This window comes from Salvelinus namaycush, chromosome 8, assembly GCF_016432855.1.
Source record: "Salvelinus namaycush isolate Seneca chromosome 8, SaNama_1.0, whole genome shotgun sequence".
Classification (NCBI taxonomy): domain Eukaryota; kingdom Metazoa; phylum Chordata; class Actinopteri; order Salmoniformes; family Salmonidae; genus Salvelinus; species Salvelinus namaycush.
The window spans coordinates 65,417,875-65,436,173 of record NC_052314.1 but is presented as its reverse complement, the minus strand read 5'-3'; the positions used below and the strand labels follow the sequence as shown (position 1 = coordinate 65,436,173).

The window sequence follows — 18,299 nt, the reverse complement described above, 5'->3', positions numbered from 1 at the left end:
TGATGCACCACAACCAGTTGCAAATGTTATACATGAATCAAGTGATCTGGATACACTTATTGTGAAAAAGGTGGATTTTGTAGAATTTATAGCCACTGTTATTAAATGTACTGCACAAGTGTCCAATAATCTGGACATCATTATATCTGCACCCGAGACGTTTTTGGGCCTCCAAGATTTAACAGCAGAAGCACTGCAAGGACTACTGTTGCCGGGAAATGTCCCGCAATCACATGACCCTTCTGAGCCTGTGTAGGGACCTTTAAAAAAATCCTTATTACCCAGCTGTACAGTAGGTGGCAGAATGCACATATAATTGTTGCGAATGCCATTCTAACAAAGAAGAAGAAAGTACATTTTACAACTATTTTATGTAGCTCCACCCGAGGCTTCTCGACAGCGGGAGAAATGGTAGGTTAATGATATTTGTATTATATAAGTCAGGTGTAAGATTCTTTAGGAGTCAATTCTTATTTATCCCAACGAAACGTAAAGATAATACCCCGATTTTCAACTTCTTTCTAATAAAAGGCAGGTAAAAACATAAATACCCAACTAGGCCCACTATGGCGGAGTGCGCACAAAGTACAACATATGTTCTCTTTTACACGCGATCTGACGCTGAGATACATGTATTCTATTAACCTGATATAATAATATATCTTAAAATAATACATGCTTATGTTGAAATAAACAATAGGCAATAGTGTTAGTGTATTTCTTGCTAACTTTGATATGCGGTCATATCATTGAGTGCCCTGTAGGCCTTATTGAGTTCTATTACATTTTTAGTGTCCGAATACCCATCATATTTGAAGAAAAATGCGCAAATTCATTGCTTTTATTAATTATGACAAATGTTAAGAAACTGTTGAGCAATATAATGATTTTTTAAGTAAATTACAACGCTCTGAATTTACGAACGCCCAGACCGCAATGTGGCACTCCAGATTAAATGTACAAACACACCCTAAGTAAGTATTATACAATATGTTAGTATGGGGCAGTGGTTCCCAAACTTTTTAATGTCCCTTACCCCTTCAAACATTCAACCGCCAGCTGCGTACCCCCTCTTGCATCAGGGTCAGCACACTCTCAAATGTTATTTTTTTGCCATTGTAAACCTGCCACACACACGCTATACGATACATTTATTAAACATAAGAATGAGTGAGTTTTTGTCACAACCCGGCTTGTGGGAAGTGACAATGAGCTCTCATAGGATCAGGGATCAAATAATAATAATCAATAATTTTGCTCTTTATTTAGCCATCTTACATATAAAACCTTATTTGTTCATCAAATTGTGAATAGCTCACCACAGGTTATTGAGAAGGGTGTACTTGAAAGGATGCACTTAACTCTGCAATGCTGTATTGGAGAGAGTCTGTCTTAAATCATTTTCCACACACAATCTGTATTTAGTTTTCACTCTCACATAGGTACTTGGTTGCAAAGGGCATAAGTGTCTTAACAGCACGATTTGCCAAGGCAGGATATTCTGTGCGCAGCCCTATCCAGAAATCTGACAGTGGCTTCTGATTTTAAATATAATTTTGCAATGCAATTTCGATGAGGCTCTTGTTCAGATATCGGTAAGTGGACTGGAGGCAGGGCCTGAAAGGGATAACAAATCCAGTTGTTTGTGTCGTCCGTTTCGGGAAAGTACCTGCGTAATTGAGAACCCTTGCTCATGTGCTTCTCTATATCACATTTGACATTGTCTGTAAGCTTGAGTTCATTTGCATTCAAAAAAAATCATACAATGATGTAAAGACCTGTATGTTGTCCTTGTTAATGCAGACAGAGAAGAGCTCCAACTTCTTAATCATAGCCTCAATTATGTCCCGCACATTGAATATAGTTGCGGAGAGTCCCTGTAATCCTCAATTCAGATCATTCAGGCGAGGAAAAACATCATCCACATAGGCCAGTCGTGTGAGAAACTCATCATTATGCAAGAGGTCAGACAAGTGAAAATTATGGTTCGTAAAGAGAACTTTAAGCTTGTCTCAATAAAAAAAAGTGTCAATACCTTGCCCCTTGATAACCAGCGCACTTCTGTATATTGTAAAAGCGTTACATGGTCGCTGCCCATATCATTGCATAGTGCAGAAAATACATGAGAGTTCAGGGGCCTTGCTTTAACAAAGTTAACCATTTTCACTGTAGTGTCCAAAACGTCTTTCAAGCTGTCAGGCATTCCCTTGGCAGCAAGAGCCTCTCGGTGGATGCTGCAGTGTACCCAAGTGGCGTCGGGAGCAACTGCTTGCACGCGCGATACTACTCCACTATGTCTCCCTGGCATGGCTTTTGCACCATCAGTACAGATACCAACACATCTTGATCACCAAAGTCCATTTGATGTCACAAAGCTGTCCAGTACTTTAAACATATCCTCTCCTGTTGTCCTGGTTTGCAGAAGAGGATGTCTTCCTTAATTGACCCCCATAAACGTAAAGGACATATACCAGGAGCTGTGCCAGGCCCGCCACGTCTTTTGACTCATCCAGCTGTAAAGTGTAGAATTCACTGTCTTGTATGCGAAACAGTAATTGATTCAAAACATCTCCTGACATGTTTTTTTTAACCTTTATTTAACTAGGCAAGTCAGTTAAGAACAAATTCTTATTTTCAATGACAGCCTATGAACAGTGGGTTAACTGCCTTGTTCAGGGGCAGAATGACAGATTTGTACCTTGTCAGCTCAGGGATTCGAACTTGCAATCTTTCGGTTACTAGCCCAACGCTCTAACCACTAGGCTACCCTGCCGCCCCAATCTCCTGCCATGTCACTGATGCGTCGTGAAACAGTGTTGTTTGATGAAGACCTTGTCTGTATGGTTTTTTGGGGCCTTTTCCCCCAGCATTGTCCCAGCCATATCCGCGGCAGCAGGAAGAATTTAAGTCCTTCACAATAGTTTGGCTACATACGGACCATTAGTGGAATTCCTGCGAGAGAGTAACGGTTAATGTGATTGGATGTTCATTATTTGACTAGGCTACCTGTATTTGACATTGTGTTATTTCTCTGAACACTAGATGGTTTAGCTTTGTTTCACTGCCAAAAATAAAATTACTCAGGTGAGGGAAAAACACCACCCAAATGTATAGCCCCGTTGTAAAATCTAAATGGACAGTTTGAAAATGTGAAACACATTTTTATTTGGAGTACCCCCGACGGCATTGCCCGTACCCCAGTTTGGGAATAGCCGGTATGGGGTATTCAAACGCAGCTCGAGATTGACTTTTTGTAGCAGGTTGGTTAGGAGAAATTATGCAGCAAGTTAGGATAATTAACGTAGTAGGTTAGGATAATTGGGTTCAGGTTAGGAAAAGGGTTAGGGTTAACTTAACTGCAAAAAGAAATCAACTTTTGACGTCAATTAGACATCAACTGTATCCCATCTAGCCATGACCAGGTTCAGGCAGATTGGTGTCCAGCCTAAGCCTGAGCCATTTTCTGTCCCCAGGAAATATCACTTCTTATTTAGTTTAAAATGTGGATTCCAAAAGGCTTTAAATATAAAGTTTGTGTCCTTAACACAAACAAATGGATCTTGAAAGGGAATCTTTTGTAATTTGAACACTTTTCTTCAGTGGATGTAGGTGTTTTTACCATGTCCCCAGGTGTTATTCATCAACTTCATCAACAACCCTTTCCTACAATGACACCACATTCAGGAAGTGTCATCATTTCTTTTGTGTGAAAACAATGGTCTTAAGCGATGTAAATATACACACTCTGTATCTATTTGTCCATGTTACTCGTCTGTATGTCCCACTCATCCATGTCTACCCTGTTATTCTAAATTAGAGAAAATTAACAAAATGTTTAAATGTGTTTGATAGAGAAGTTAAAATCCTGTTCAAGTGTCCACCATTCTGCTAGCTCAAACTTGCTCACTCACAAAACTATGGCTAATTTAGGCAACACATTTCAAATCTGTTAGTTTCCACCCTGTTAGGATTATGCACCTAACAGGTTGGAAAATACACCTACAAAATGAACTGTCTGAGCTTGACCAATGAACTGTCGGAGCTTGACCAATGAACTGTCGGAGCTTGACCAATGAACTGTCTGAGCTTGACCAATGTGTTTTTCTGAGAGTCAGATATGTCTTTTTTCTGATAAAATAATAATATATTTTGTAGTATTCTTTCTCCCCAAAAGTTGTGAGGTCCAACAAAACATTGTAGGAATGACCTGCCTAATACAATTTCCTAAAAGACAACAAAATAACCTAATTACATAATGACTAGAATTATTTATATAAAGTGGGCTAAACTTGCACATTTATTTTAACTTTGGTTACCATTACAAGCTACTGTTTTCTTGTTTCATTACTCAGGTTTGTACAGTACAGTTCTGAGGATGCTGAAAAGTTAGGTCAGGTACAGTATCAACAGAACTATTGTTGCAATGGGTGACGGCACCGTCAGTGTTTTTCCCGAACATATATATATATATATTTTTTTAATGCAATTAAACGTGCAATTGTGCTCGTTTCCTGGCACATTGCACGTCTCCTTCACCGTTGCAAAACTTTCAGGAGAACTTCAGTGCCCGTATAAGTGGGAACGCTGTAAAGGAATATACAGGTATCTGCCAACATAAAGTATCTTAACAAGGAGCCACCATGAGCCAGAACAGCTTCAATACACCTTGGCATACATTCTACAATTGTCTGGAACTCTATTGGAGGGATTTTTATTTTTATACATGACCCTAAGCATGATGGGATGTTTTAATGACTTAATTAACTCAGGAACCTCACCTGTGTGGAAGCTAGAGGTCGACCGATTATGATTTTTCAACACCGATACCAATTATTGGAGGACCAAAAAAAGCCGATATCGATTAATCGGACGATTTAAAATAAATAAATAAAATAAAAACATTTTATTATTTATTTGTAATAATGACAATTACAATTTTTATTTTAACTTTATATAATATCAATAAAATAAATTTTGCCTCATAAATAATAAAATGTTCAATTTGGTTTAAATAATACAAAAACAAAGTGTTGGAGAACAAAGTAAAAGTGCAATATGGGCCAAAAAAACTCATGTTTAAGTTCCTTGCTCAGAACATGAGAACATATGGTTGTTCCTTTAAACATGAGTCTTCAATATTCCCAGGTAAGAAGTTTTAGGTTGTAGTTATTATAGGACTATTTCTCTCTATACCATTTGTATTTCATAAACCTTTGACTATTGGCTGTTCTAATAGGCACTATAGTATTGCCAGTGTAACAGTATAGCTTCCGTCGCTCTCCTAGCCCCTACCTGGGCTCGAACCAGGGACCCTCTGCACACATCGACAACAGCCACCCTCGAAGCATCGTTACCCATCGCTCCACAAAAGCCGCGGCCCTTGCAGAGGGGAACAACTACTTCAAGGTGTCCGAGCGAGTGACGTCACCGATTGAAACGCTATTAGCGCACACCCCGCTGACTAGCTAGCCATTTCACATCGGTTACACCAGCCTAATCTCGGGAGTTGATAGGCTTGAAGTCATAAACAGCTCAATGCTTGAAGCACAGCGAAGAGCTGCTGGCAAATGCAGGAAAGTGCTGTTTGAATGAATGCTTACGAGCCTGCTGCTGCCTACCACCGCTCAGTCAGACTGCTCTATCAAATATCAAATCATAGTGGCATCCCTAAGTCTAAATATTGCTGTAACATTGAATGTTGTGCAATGTAATGTCATAATTATGTACAATTCTGCTAGGTGGCCCAAACTGCTGCATATACCCTGACTCTGCTTGCACAGAACGCAAGAGAAGTGACACAATTTCCCTAGTTAAAATAAATTCATGTTAGCAGGCAATATTAACTAACTATGCAGGTTTAAAAATATATACTTGTGTATTGATTTTAAAGAAAGGCATTGATGTTTATGGTTATGTACATATTGGTGAAATGACAGTACTTTTTTTGCGAATGCGCTTGTTAAATCATCACCCGTTTGGTGAAGTAGGCTGTGATTCGATGAGAAATTAACAGGCACTGCATCGATTATATGCAACGCAGGACAAGCTAGATAAACTAGTAACATCATCAACCATGTGTAGTTAACTAGTGATTATGTTAAGATTTATTGTTTTTTATAAGATAAGTTTAATGCTAGCTAGCATCTTACCTTGGCTCCTTGCTGCACTCACGTAACAGGTGGTCAGCCTGCCACGCAGTCTCCTCGTGGATTGCAATGTAATCAGCCATAATCAGTGTCCAAAAATACCGATTGTTATGAAACCTTGAAATCGGCCTTAATTAATCGGCCATTCTGATTAATCGGTCGACCTTTAGTAGAAGCACCTGCTTTCAATATACTTGATCTCTCATTTACGCCAGTGTTTCCTTTATATTGTAGGTTACCTGTATGTCAAAAGCAGTTGATGTATCTTGACTTTAAAATATCTGTTGTACATTTAGCAAAGTAACTATGTCTATGTTGTTAAAGAAATGACTGATTCTTATTTTGTTCTCACACTTTAAGAGTTGTTATGGCGACCAACACACAATGCTGTCCTCAGATGATGGTAGGTATGGAAACACAGAATAAACTGACCCGAACTATATTATTTAATTTAAATCTACATTTAAGATGATACATTTACTAAGATATCAATTGTTGTCCCTTAACTGCTGGGATGAATAATACACTTGTTTTTGTAATTTTATTGTCAATAAAGTCTGTTTTTCTCTCTCTCATTATTCCTTCACCAGTGCTGCCCCCTCCTGGTGACTTCCAGGTCCTGTTGCTGACATTAGATTCTGTGTCTCTGAGCTGGAGTTCTCCTCAGGGGCTGACAGGACCACAGACATTCAGAGTGACCTGGGGGTGTGACGGTGAAACAAGCTCAACAAGAGTGAAAGGTGGGCATTATCTTGAAATAAGCAGTCTCAAACCTGGTGAAAAGTACCAGTTCAACATGGCTACAGAGGGAGAAGATGGAAGACAAAGCAGATGGGTCTCAGCATCCCTATCCACAGGTACAGTAGGCTAACTTGTGTTTTTATTCAGACTACATTAGTCATTCATTACTAGAGACATTTTTGGACTCTGTCAAAACAGCACATCCTCTATTCTAAACAAGTCTTGATTTTTGTTCCAGTGGTCCCACCCAGAGATTTAAAGATAGACCATTTGGAAGAGACCTCCTTCACTCTCCACTGGTCCAAGGCTGAAGGGATGGAGAAAGTCCCACAGCGCTTCCTCATATCACACTGCATCCCAGGAACAGACCCCCGTGCAGCCAATACTGACCACTGCAACAAGACTTTCTCAAACCTGCAACCTGGCACAGAGTACACTGTTAGTGTTGCAACTGTGCTGAGCAATGGGGAACAGAGTGAACCTGTCTCTACAACAATCTGCACTAGTAAGAGATCTTCCCCCAATTACAACTCATTATCTCTTTACCACTAAAGCCTCTCTCCAACCTTTTATCCTGTCTCTCCTTTCTGGGGAGGTTCCCATTGCTTGGAAGGCAGCTGTGGTTTGTCCTTTATTTAAAGGGTGAGATCAAGCTGATCCTAGCTGTTATAGGCCTATTTCTATTTTGTGCTGTTTATCAAAAGTTGGAAAAACTTGTCAATAATCAACTGACTGGCTTTCTTGACGTCTATAGAATAATCTATAGTATCCTCTCTGGTATGCAATCTGGTTTCCGCTCAGGTTATGGATGTGTCACTGCAACCTTAATGATGTCACCGTTGCCCTTGATTCTAAGCAATGTTGTGCAGCCATATTTGTTTTCTTGGCCAAAGCTTTTGATACGGTAGACCATTCCATTCTTGTGGGCCGGTTCAGGAGTATTGGTGTCTCTGAGGGGTCTTTGGCCTGGTTTGCTAACTACCTCTCTCAAAGAGTGCAGTGTATAAAGTCAGAACATCTGCTGTCTCAGCCACTGCCTGTCACCAAGGGTGTACCCCAATGCTCGATCCTAGGCCCCATGCTCTTCTCAATTTACATCAACAACATAGCTCAAGCAGTAGGAAGCTCTCCTATCCATTTATATGCAGATGATACAGTCTTATACTTAGCTGCCCCCTCCCCGGATGTTGTGTTAAACGCTCTACAATAAAGCTTTCTTAGTGTCCAACAAGCTTTCTCTACCCTTAACCTTGTTCTGAACACCTCCAAAACAAAAGGTCATGTGGTTTGGTAAGAAGAATGCCCCTCTTCCCACAGGTGTTACTACTACCTCTGAGGGTTTAGAGCTTGAGGTAGTCTCCTCATACAAGTACTTGGGAGTATGGCTAGCCGGTATACAGTCCTTCTCTCAGCACATATCAAAGCTGCAGGTTAAAGTCAAATCTAGACTTGGTTTCCTATATCGTAATCACTCCTCTTTCACCCCAGCTGCCAAACTAACCCTGATTCAGATGACCATCCTTCCCATGCTAGATTACGGAGACATCATTTATAGATCAGCAGGTAAGGGTGCTCTCGAGCGGCTCGATGTGCTTTACCATTCAGCCATCCGATTTGAAACCAATACTCCTTATAGGACACATCACTGCCTTCTATACTCCTCTAAACTGGTCATCTCTGTATACCAGTCGCAAGACCCACTGGTTGATACTTATTTATAAAACCCTCTTAGACCTCACTCCCCCCTATCTGAGATATCTACTTCAGCCCCCATCCTCCACATACAACACCCGTTCTGTCAGTCGCATTCTGTCAAAGGTCCCCAAAGGACACACCTCCCTGGGTCGCTCTTCTTTTCAGTTCGCTGCAGCTAGCGACTGGAACGAGCTGCAACAAACACTCAAACTGTTTTATCTCCATCTCTTCTTTCAAAGACTCAATCATGGACACTCTAACTGACAGTTATGGCTGCTTTCTGTGATGTATTGTTGTCTCTACTTTTCCCTTTGTGCTGTTGTCTGTGCCCAATAATGTTTGTAACATGTTGTATTGCTACCATGCTGTGTTGCCATGTGTTGCTGCCTTGCTATGTTGTCTTAGGTCTCTCTTTATGTAGTGTTGTGTTGTCTGTCTTGTGTGTGTGTTATATTTTAAATTTTTAATCCAAGCCCTTTTAGTAGGCCGTCATTGTAAATAAGAATTTGTTTTCAACTAAGTTGCCTAGTTAAACAAAGGTTAAATAAATAAAATAAACGAACTACAACAATTTTGTTACATTACAAATACACATTTTGTTTCTTCTGTTCTGTTTCTAGTTTATTTCTTCCCATATCAAAAGCCCTGGGTTTATTCTACTTTTCCCTCTGTAAGGCTATAAACATTTAAAAAATGAATCCCTTAAACATTTAATAAAATGACTAGAACGTTACCGGTGGAAAAGTAGAGTGATGTTGCGCTGACCATGAAATTGTTAAATCTTCAAGAGTTAGAAGTGTCCATCCATAGTATACAGCTACATTTTCATGTAGTAAACGTTTCAAATTTTTTCAGTCGTTTTCATTTCGAGTTAGTGTACTTTTAGCTAGCTAACATTATGTGTATGATCTGTGTGTAGTTATATTATTTGTATATCAGAGCCTTTGCTGGTTATAGCCTAATATTAGCTAGCTAACATTGAACCTGGTTGGTTAGCTACCTGCAGATTCATGCAGGGTAGTAACGTCATGAGGGATTATGGTTCATTGTTTAGCTAGCTACATGTCTTAGATACGGAGGACTCCACTATGCAAGTAACCATTTAAATAGAATGTTCATGATGTCACTGCGACAACTGTTGATATATGTAACTGGTAAATTCGCTCTAGCTGTCTACTCTGATTTCAGAGCTGTGTGCCAGAGGGCAGAATAACTGACCAATTTATGAACGCTCAACACCCGATGAATATGGCCGGTGTCAGTAAACGTTGGCAAATTAAACGTAATTCAATTGTTACCAGCAGCACAGTTGCAGTCACCAACGCTCTGGATAACATAAAAACAGCTTAACCAGCTCTGCTAGGGTGAGTAAAATGGTCAGTGAGCTGTTCTCTCATTTGTAGCTAGTAAGCTAGCCAACGTTAGCTTGGGTGCTTGACTGCTGTTAGGACAGAACACTCGGATCAACCCTACTAGTGTGCGCTCTGAATTTACGAATTAACATTCTGGCAATACTCTTGAGTTTACGAACACCCAGAGCACACTCTGGCACTCTAGATAAAATTTACAAACACACCGTAGTTTAAACCAGCCTTTAGTCTTGAAATGTTTAGTACACGGCCTCACATGTGAATCCCTAAAGAGATGGGTGGGGCTAAAGCTTAAGAGGGTGTGAGCGATGCTGAATGGGCGTAGACAAAGAAGAGCTCTCCAGTAGGTTTACCAAATGATTCAAAGGCCATTTTCTCTAAAGTGAGGTTACAAGTTTATCAACTTAGAAAGCAGAATTACTTTCCCATTGTTCCTCAACTGTAGTGTATGCTATACCATTTTGTAACTCTGAGTCTCTACTTTTATCCACTGTAAAATACACTATTTGAAATGTTGCTACATAAGATCGAGCCGGTCGGTCACGTATTACCGGCAGTCATGGGTCATGACCTCAGTAAAATTCCACATGACTACTGAGTCACGGTAATCTCCTTTTATTCACTCTGGACATGCTTTGGTAGTACCCAACTTGCAAAATACCATCAGGTCCTAATGGCTTGGTACTCAGGGCTCTATTGTCCCTGTAACCTCTGACATCAATGCAATCGAAAATCACATCAAACACTTAAACAGTATCGTGGTTTTAAAACTCACCTCACTGTGATGATCAAGTTGAAGAAAGAAGTTCAATAACAGGTTGAAACTGAGTGGAAAACATAGTAGTTGTGGATGTTGTTTCAAAGTCAAACACAACGAAATGGACAGTGCTTTCTAAGTTGATGATTCATTCAAAACACCCATGAGCATAAGAGCTTATGTATAGGCCTATATGAGCCCAAGCCCCCCCAAAATAAAACTGAATTAAAATAATGATTGATTCTTACTATAAAATTATATAAAATAATTGCACGGGATTTAAGCATATCTTGTCTGCTAAATGAACAAGTCTACAGCCAATGGCATGGCGCTTAACCAGATAATATACAGTAGGCCAACTTCTGAAATACATTTTCTTCATATGTTTATTTAGTCCTGCCTAAAATACATAATGTATTTATTGTGATGGTGTATATTCAATTATTTATTACACTTAAAACATGTAGATGTTCCAAAGGCGTCAGCGGCTTGTAGATGTTGAGGCCTGGAGATGTTAAACGTGTTTACCATAAAACTGAAATGAATAGCCAGGGGTTTATTTGCATAAATCACTGGAAACAACAGGCGATTAATAGAGACAGGTTTCTATTTGAGCCAGCCGTCTATTTCCTCAATGCACACGCCTTTTGCTCATTTGCATAGTTCATTGTTTAATTATTTTAACATTTTAACAAATGCACTAATATGTTATTATTTACCCGTCACATTTATTTGGTCTTAGTATGCCTTTATTTCAAATAAAAAAATGACTTCCTTGACAGAATAATCTGTTCTTTGACTGTGCATTTTCGGCAGCTGATTTCTTGTGGTCTGTACTCCCGAAGTTAAACACTGTTTATGTGCTTGCCAGTTAGCAGTTGTCAGCTGTTATTAACAGCCAATGGCTAGCAGCTTCTTACTGGCAAATGATTCATGAATTATTTAATGTATCAAATCAAACATTAAACCTTGTAAATAATTCATTAATTCTCGGTCAATTGCCATGAGACCGGCTGTCTATTGCATGACAATAACCAGCTGACTAAATGTCATGACCTCCACAGCTCTAGGTAAAACATCTTAAAACACTATGGCAATCCTTAGTGAAACACCTAGCAGCCCAATCAAGAGATTTTGGCCTTTTGTGGAGGCTGAAAGAGGCCTAGTTCAGACATTATCTGAGAGGAAGTTATGTATCTCTTTATCGAAAGCTTGAGGACTTTCTTTTTTTACAACTTTTACATTTTTCTGATTATTTAATTTTTGAGAAATGTTAAGTGGAACATCTGTTAAACATTTCATTACATTTGAGTGTACAAAACATTTAGCCCTCAGAACAGCCTCAATCCATCAGGGCATGGACTCTACTAGGTGTCGAAAGCATTCCACAGGGATGCTGGCCCATGTTGACTCCAATTCTTTCCACAGTTGTCAAGTTCGCTGGATGTCCTTTGGGTGGTGGAACATTCTTGATACACACAGGAAACTGTTGAGCGTGAAAAACCCAGCAGCGTTTCAGTTCTTGACCCAAACTTATGCTCTTGGCACATACCATACCCCGTTCAAAGGCACTTAAATATTTCTGTCTTGCCCATTCACCCTCTGAATGGCACACATACAAAATCCTTCTTTAACCTGTGTCCTCTCCTTCATCTAAACTGATTGAAGTGGATTTAACAAATGACAGGGATCATAACATTAATCTGGATTCACCTGGTCAGTCTGACATGGTAAGAGCAGGTATCCTTAATGTTTTGTACACTCAGTGTATATCTGGAGTTAAACTGTAACACTGACAATAATGTATTTTCCCCTAGTACTTCCTGCTCCAGACCAGCTGAATATTGACTCAGTGGACACCACATCAGCTGCTGTTAGCTGGAGCCAGCCACCAGGATTGGACCAAACCCAACATCATTACCAGATCTCTTACCGCTGTCCAGGGACAGAACCACACATCACTACCACATCTTCACACAGCATCACTCTCTCTGATCTGGAACCTGCGACTGAATACTCAGTCACTGTCTGCACTGTGCTGGAAAATGGAAAGCAAAGTCAACTGGTGTTAACAACCCTCACCACAGGTAAGTACCCTACTTAAGTATTAGTTCTGGTTATCAAAATGACTATATGTGATTTCCCCAGATTACAAAATGCAGTTTGGTGCTGAAATCAATCAATGAATGTTTATAATATCTGAGTTCATGCTTTCTTCTGTTTCTGTGAGTCATCAGTGGTGGGAAAAGTAACCAATTGTCATACTTGAGTAAAAGTAAAGATACCATAATAGAAAATTACTCAAGTAAAGGTGAAAGTCACCCGGTAAAATACTACTTGAGTAAAGTCTAAAAGTATGTGGTTTTAAATATACTCAAGAATCAAAAGTAAAAGTATAAATCATTTCACATTCCTTATATTAAGCAAACCAGACGGCACCATTTAACATTTTTAATTTACGGATATCCAGGGGCACACTCCAACACAGACATGATTTACAAACGAAGCATTTGAGTTTAGGGCGTCCGCCAGATCAGAGGCAGTAGGGATGACCAGGGATGTTCTCTTGATAAGTGTGTGAATTATAATATTTTTCTGTTTTTCTAAGTATTCGAAATGTAACGAGGACCTTTGTGTATCAGGGAAAATGTATGGAGTAAAAAGTACATTATTTTCTTAAGGAATGTAGTGAAGTAAAAGTAGTCATACATAAATAGTAAAGTACAGATACCCGAAAAACTACTTAAAAGTAGTACTTTCAAGTATTTTTACTTAAGTACTTTACACCACTGTGAGTCATTATGTCAAGGAGTTGATCTGCCTCTGCTTGTTTTAACTTTATCCAAAGTACAGCGTAAAACCCTTGTTATTGTGGAGAGTATTTATAAATCCCAGCGTTCTTTTCATTTATCTGATTTTATGAATATAAATCAAATCAGTTTATTTGTCACGTGCGCCGAATACAACAGTGAAATGCTTACTTACAGCCCTAACCAACAGTGAAATGTTTAAGTAAAAAATAGATATTAGGTAAATTATAGATAAATAAAAAACAGTACAGTGACAGTGAAAATAACAGTAGCGAGGCTATATACAGGGCTATATACAGGTGGTACCGGTACAGAGGTTAGTCTGGCTAATTGAGGTAGTATGTACATGTAGGTATAGTTAAAGTGACTATGCATAGATGATAAACAGAGAATAGCAGCGTAGAAGAGGGAATGGCGGGTTGGGGGTGGCGGAACACATTGCAAATAGTCCGGGTAGCCATTTGATTACCTGTCCAGGAGTCTTATGGCCTATGGCTTGGGGGTAAAAGCTGTAGGGAAGCCTTTTGGTCATAGACTTGGTGCTCCGGTACCGCTTGCCATGCGGTAGTAGAGAGAACAGTCTATGACTAGGGTGGCTGGGATCTTTGACAATTTTTAGGGCCTTCCTCTGACACCGCCTGGTGTAGAGGTCCTGTATGGAAGGCAGCTTAGCCCCAGTGATGTACTGGGCCGTATGCACTACCCTCTGTAGTGCCTTGCGGTCGGAGGCCAAGCAGTTGCCATACCAGGCAGTGATGCAACCAGTCAGGATGCTCTCAATGTTGCAGCTATAGAACCTTTTTGGATCTGAGGACCCATGCCAAATCTTTTTAGTTTCCTGAGGGGGAATAGGCTTTGTCGTGCCCTCTTCACGACTGTCTTGGTGTGTTTGGACCATTCTAGTTTTTTGGTGATGTGGACACCAAGGAACTTGAAGCTCTCAACCTGCTCCTCTACAGCGCCGTCGATGAGAATGGGGGCGTGCTCGGTCCTCCTTTTCCTGTAGTCCACAATCATCTCCTTAGTCTTGGTTACATTGTGGGATAGGTTGTTATTCTGGCACCACCCGGCCAGGTCCCTGACCTCCTCCCTAAAGGCTGTCTCGTCGTTGTCGGTGATCAGGCCTACCACTGTCATCTGCAAACTTAATGATGCTGTTGGTGTCGTGCCTGGCCATGCAGTCGTGGGTGAACAGGGAGAACAGGAGGGGACTTAGCACGCACCCCTGAGGGGCTCCAGTGTTGAGGATCAGCGTGGCAGATGTGTTGCTACCTACCCTCACCACCTGGGGGCGGCCCGTCAGGAAGTCCAGGCGCGGGACGGTGCCGGAATAGCAGAAACACTTCATTTTGTTACAAATCAGCTTCTGTTGTGACTTCTGCTTTAGCTTATTTCTTCCCATATCAAAAGTAATTGCAAGCTGGCTTTTTCTATTTTTTCAACTAATATTCTACTTTTCCTCCTGCAGTTTATTTCTGGAGTTAAACTTTAGCACTGACAGTAATGTATTTTCCCTTAGTACTTCCTGCTCCACACCAGCTGACTGTTGACTCAGTGGACACCACATCAGCTGCTGTTAGCTGGAGCCAGCCACCAGGATTGGACCAAACCCAACATCATTACCAGATCTCCTACCACTGTCCAGGGACAGAACCACACATCACTACCACGTCTTCACACAGCATCACTCTCTCTGACCTGCAATGTGGTACTCAGTACTCTGTCACTGTCTGCACTGTGCTGGAAAATGGAAAGCAAAGTGAACTGGTGTCAACAACCTTCACCACAGGTAAGGAAGTAAAATACATCAAGTTTGACACCAGATAATATTTATCAAACCTTAACTAGTTATCAAAAAAGATATAAACTAATCATAATGGATGTATCAGCATGGGATGTAAAGGTACAGTATCTTCCCTGATGAGAAATATATGATGGTGAATTCCCCAGATCTCATCATGCATTTTGGTGATCAAATTTATTTATATAGCCCTTCTTACATCAGCTGATATCTCAAAGTGCTGTACAGAAACCCAGCCTAAAACCCCAAACAGCAAGCAATGCAGGTGTAGAAGCACGGTGGCTAGGAAAAACTCCTTAGAAAGGCCAAAACCTAGGAAGAATCCTAGTGAGGAACCAGGCTATGAGGGGTGGCCAGTCCTCTTCCGGCTGTGCCGGGTGGAGATTATAACAGAACATGGCCAAGATGTTCAAAAGTTCATAAATGACCAGCAAGGTCAAATAATAATAATCAAAGTAGTTGTCGAGGGTGCAAGAAGTCAGCACCTCAGGAGTAAATGTCAGTTGGCTTTTCATAGCCGATATTTAAGAGTATCTCTACTGCTCCTGCTGTCTCTAGAGAGTTGAAAACAGCAGGTCTGGGACAGGTAGCACGTCCGGTGAACAGGTCAGGGTTCCATAGCCGCAGGCAGAACAGTTGAAACTGGAGCAGCAACATGGCCAGGTGGACTGGGGACAGCAAGGAGTCATCATGCCAGGTAGTCCTGAGGCATGGTCCTAGGGCTCAGGTCCTCCAAGAGGGAGAGAGAAAGAAAGAGAGAAAGAGAGAATTAGAGAGAGCATAATTAAATTGACACAGGACACTGTATAAGACAGGAGAAATACTCCAGATGTAACAGACTGACCCTAGCCCCCCGACACATAAACTACTGCAGCATAAATACTGGAGGCTGAGACAGGAGGGGTCAGGAGACACTGTGGCCCCATCCGATGACACCCCGGAAAGGGCCAAACAGGCAGGATATAACCCCACCCACTTTGCCAAAGCACAGCCCCCGCACCACTAGAGGGATATCTTCAACCACCAACTTACCATCCTGAGACAAGGCCGAGTATAGCCCACAAAGATATCAAGTGACGCACCCCTCCTAGGGACAGCATGGAAGAGCACCAGTAAGCCACTGACTCAGCCCCTGTAATAGGGTTAGAGGCAGAGAATCCTAGTGGAGAGAGGGGAACCGGCCAGGCAGAGACAGCAAGGGCGGTTCGTTACTCCAGAGCCTTTCCGTTCACCTTCACACTCCTGGGCCAGACTACACTCAATCATATGACCCACTGAAGAGATGAGTCTTCAGTAAAGACTTAAAGGTTGAGACTGAGTCTGCGTCTCTCACATGGGTAGGCAGACCATTCCATAAAAATTGAGCTCTATAGGAGAAAGCCCTGCCTCCAGCTGTTTGCTTAGAAATTCTAGGGACAATTGGGAGGCCTGCGTATTGTGACCGTAGCGTACGTGTAGGTATGTACGGCAGGACCAAATCGGAAAGATAGGTAGGAGCAAGCCCATGTAATGCTTTGTAGGTTAGCAGTAAAACCTTGAAATCAGCCCTTGCCTTAACAGAAAGCCAGTGTAGGGAGGCTAGCCCTGGAGTAATATGATCAAATTTTGGGTTCTAGTCAGGATTCTAGCAGCCGTATTTAGCACTAACTGAAGTTTATTTAGTGCTTTATCCGGGTAGCCGGAAAGTAGAGCATTGCAGTAGGATAACCTATAAGTAAAAAAAGCATGGATTAATTTTTCTGCATCATTTTTGGACAGAAAGTTTCTGATTTTTGCAATGTTACGTAGATGGAAAAAAAGCTGTCCTTGAAACAGTCTTCAAATGTGCGTCAAAAGAGGGATCAGGGTCCAGAGTAACGCCGAGGTCCTTCACAGTTTTATTTGAGAAGACTGTACAACCATCAAGATTAATTGTCATATTCAACCGAAGATCTCTTTGTTTCTTGGGACCTAGAACAAGCATCTCTGTTTTGTCCGAGTTTAAATGTAGAAAGTTTGCAGCCATCCACTTCCTTATGTCTGAAACACAGGCTTCTAGTGAGGGCAATTTTGGGGCTTCACCATGTTTCATTGAAATGTACAGCTGTGTGTCATCCGCATAGCAGTGAATGTTAACATTATGTTTTCAAATGACATCCCCAAGAGGTAAAATATATAGTGAAAACAATAGTGGTCCAAAAACGGAACCTTGAGGAACACCGACATTTACAGTTGATTTGTCAGAGGACAAACCATTCACAGAGACAAACTGATAAACCAGGCCAGAACTTGTCCGTGTAGGCCAATTTGGGTTTCCAATCTCTCAAGAAGAATGTGGTGATCGATGGTATCAAAAGCAGCACTAAGGTCTAGGAGCACGAGGACAGATGCAGAGCCTCGGTCTGACGTCATTTACCACCTTCATAAGTGCAGTCTCAGTGCTATGATGGGGTCTAAAACCAGACTGAAGCATTTCGTATACATTGTTTGTCTTCAGGAAGGCAGTGAGTTGCTGCGCAACAGCTTTTTCAATTTTTTTTGAGTGGAATGGAAGATTCGATATAGGCCGATAGTTTTTCTATTTTCTGCCAGCGATTGAGTTGTGAGACTCTGCTGTAGAGCTCATCAATCCCCCTAACTGGGAGGGGGCCAGAGACAATTACTCGATGCCGACACATCTTTCTAGCTGATTTACACGCTGAAGCTATGTTGTGCTTGGTGACCTCTGACTGTTTCATCCTAACATCGTTGGTGCCGACGTGGATAACAATATCTCTATATTCTCTACACTCGCCAGTTTTAGCCTTAGCCAGCACCATCTTCAGATTAGCCTTAACGTCGGTAGCCCTGCCCCCTGGTAAACAGTGAATGATCGCTGGAGGATTCGTTTTAAGTCTAATACTGCGGGTAATGGAGTCGCCAATGACTAGGGTTTTCAATTTGTCAGAGCTAATGGTGGGAAGCTTCGGCGTCTCAGACCCCGTAACGGGAGGAGTAGAG

At 41.2% G+C, this 18,299-nt stretch overlaps 1 protein-coding gene across 1 annotated transcript in view; it reads left to right on the top strand.

Moving 5' to 3' along the window:
* Window positions 1-352: 352 nt before the first annotated feature.
* The window catches only part of LOC120053070 (fibronectin-like), a 32,082-nt gene continuing 14,135 nt past the window's right edge, over window positions 353-18,299 (top strand). Inside the window, exons 1-5 of the mRNA XM_039000321.1 lie at window positions 353-411; window positions 6,507-6,549; window positions 6,737-7,003; window positions 7,126-7,392; window positions 15,039-15,308. Of these exons, the coding sequence (XP_038856249.1) occupies window positions 409-411; window positions 6,507-6,549; window positions 6,737-7,003; window positions 7,126-7,392; window positions 15,039-15,308 (850 nt within the window). The 5' untranslated portion in view covers window positions 353-408. The remainder of the gene's footprint in view (window positions 412-6,506; window positions 6,550-6,736; window positions 7,004-7,125; window positions 7,393-15,038; window positions 15,309-18,299) is intronic.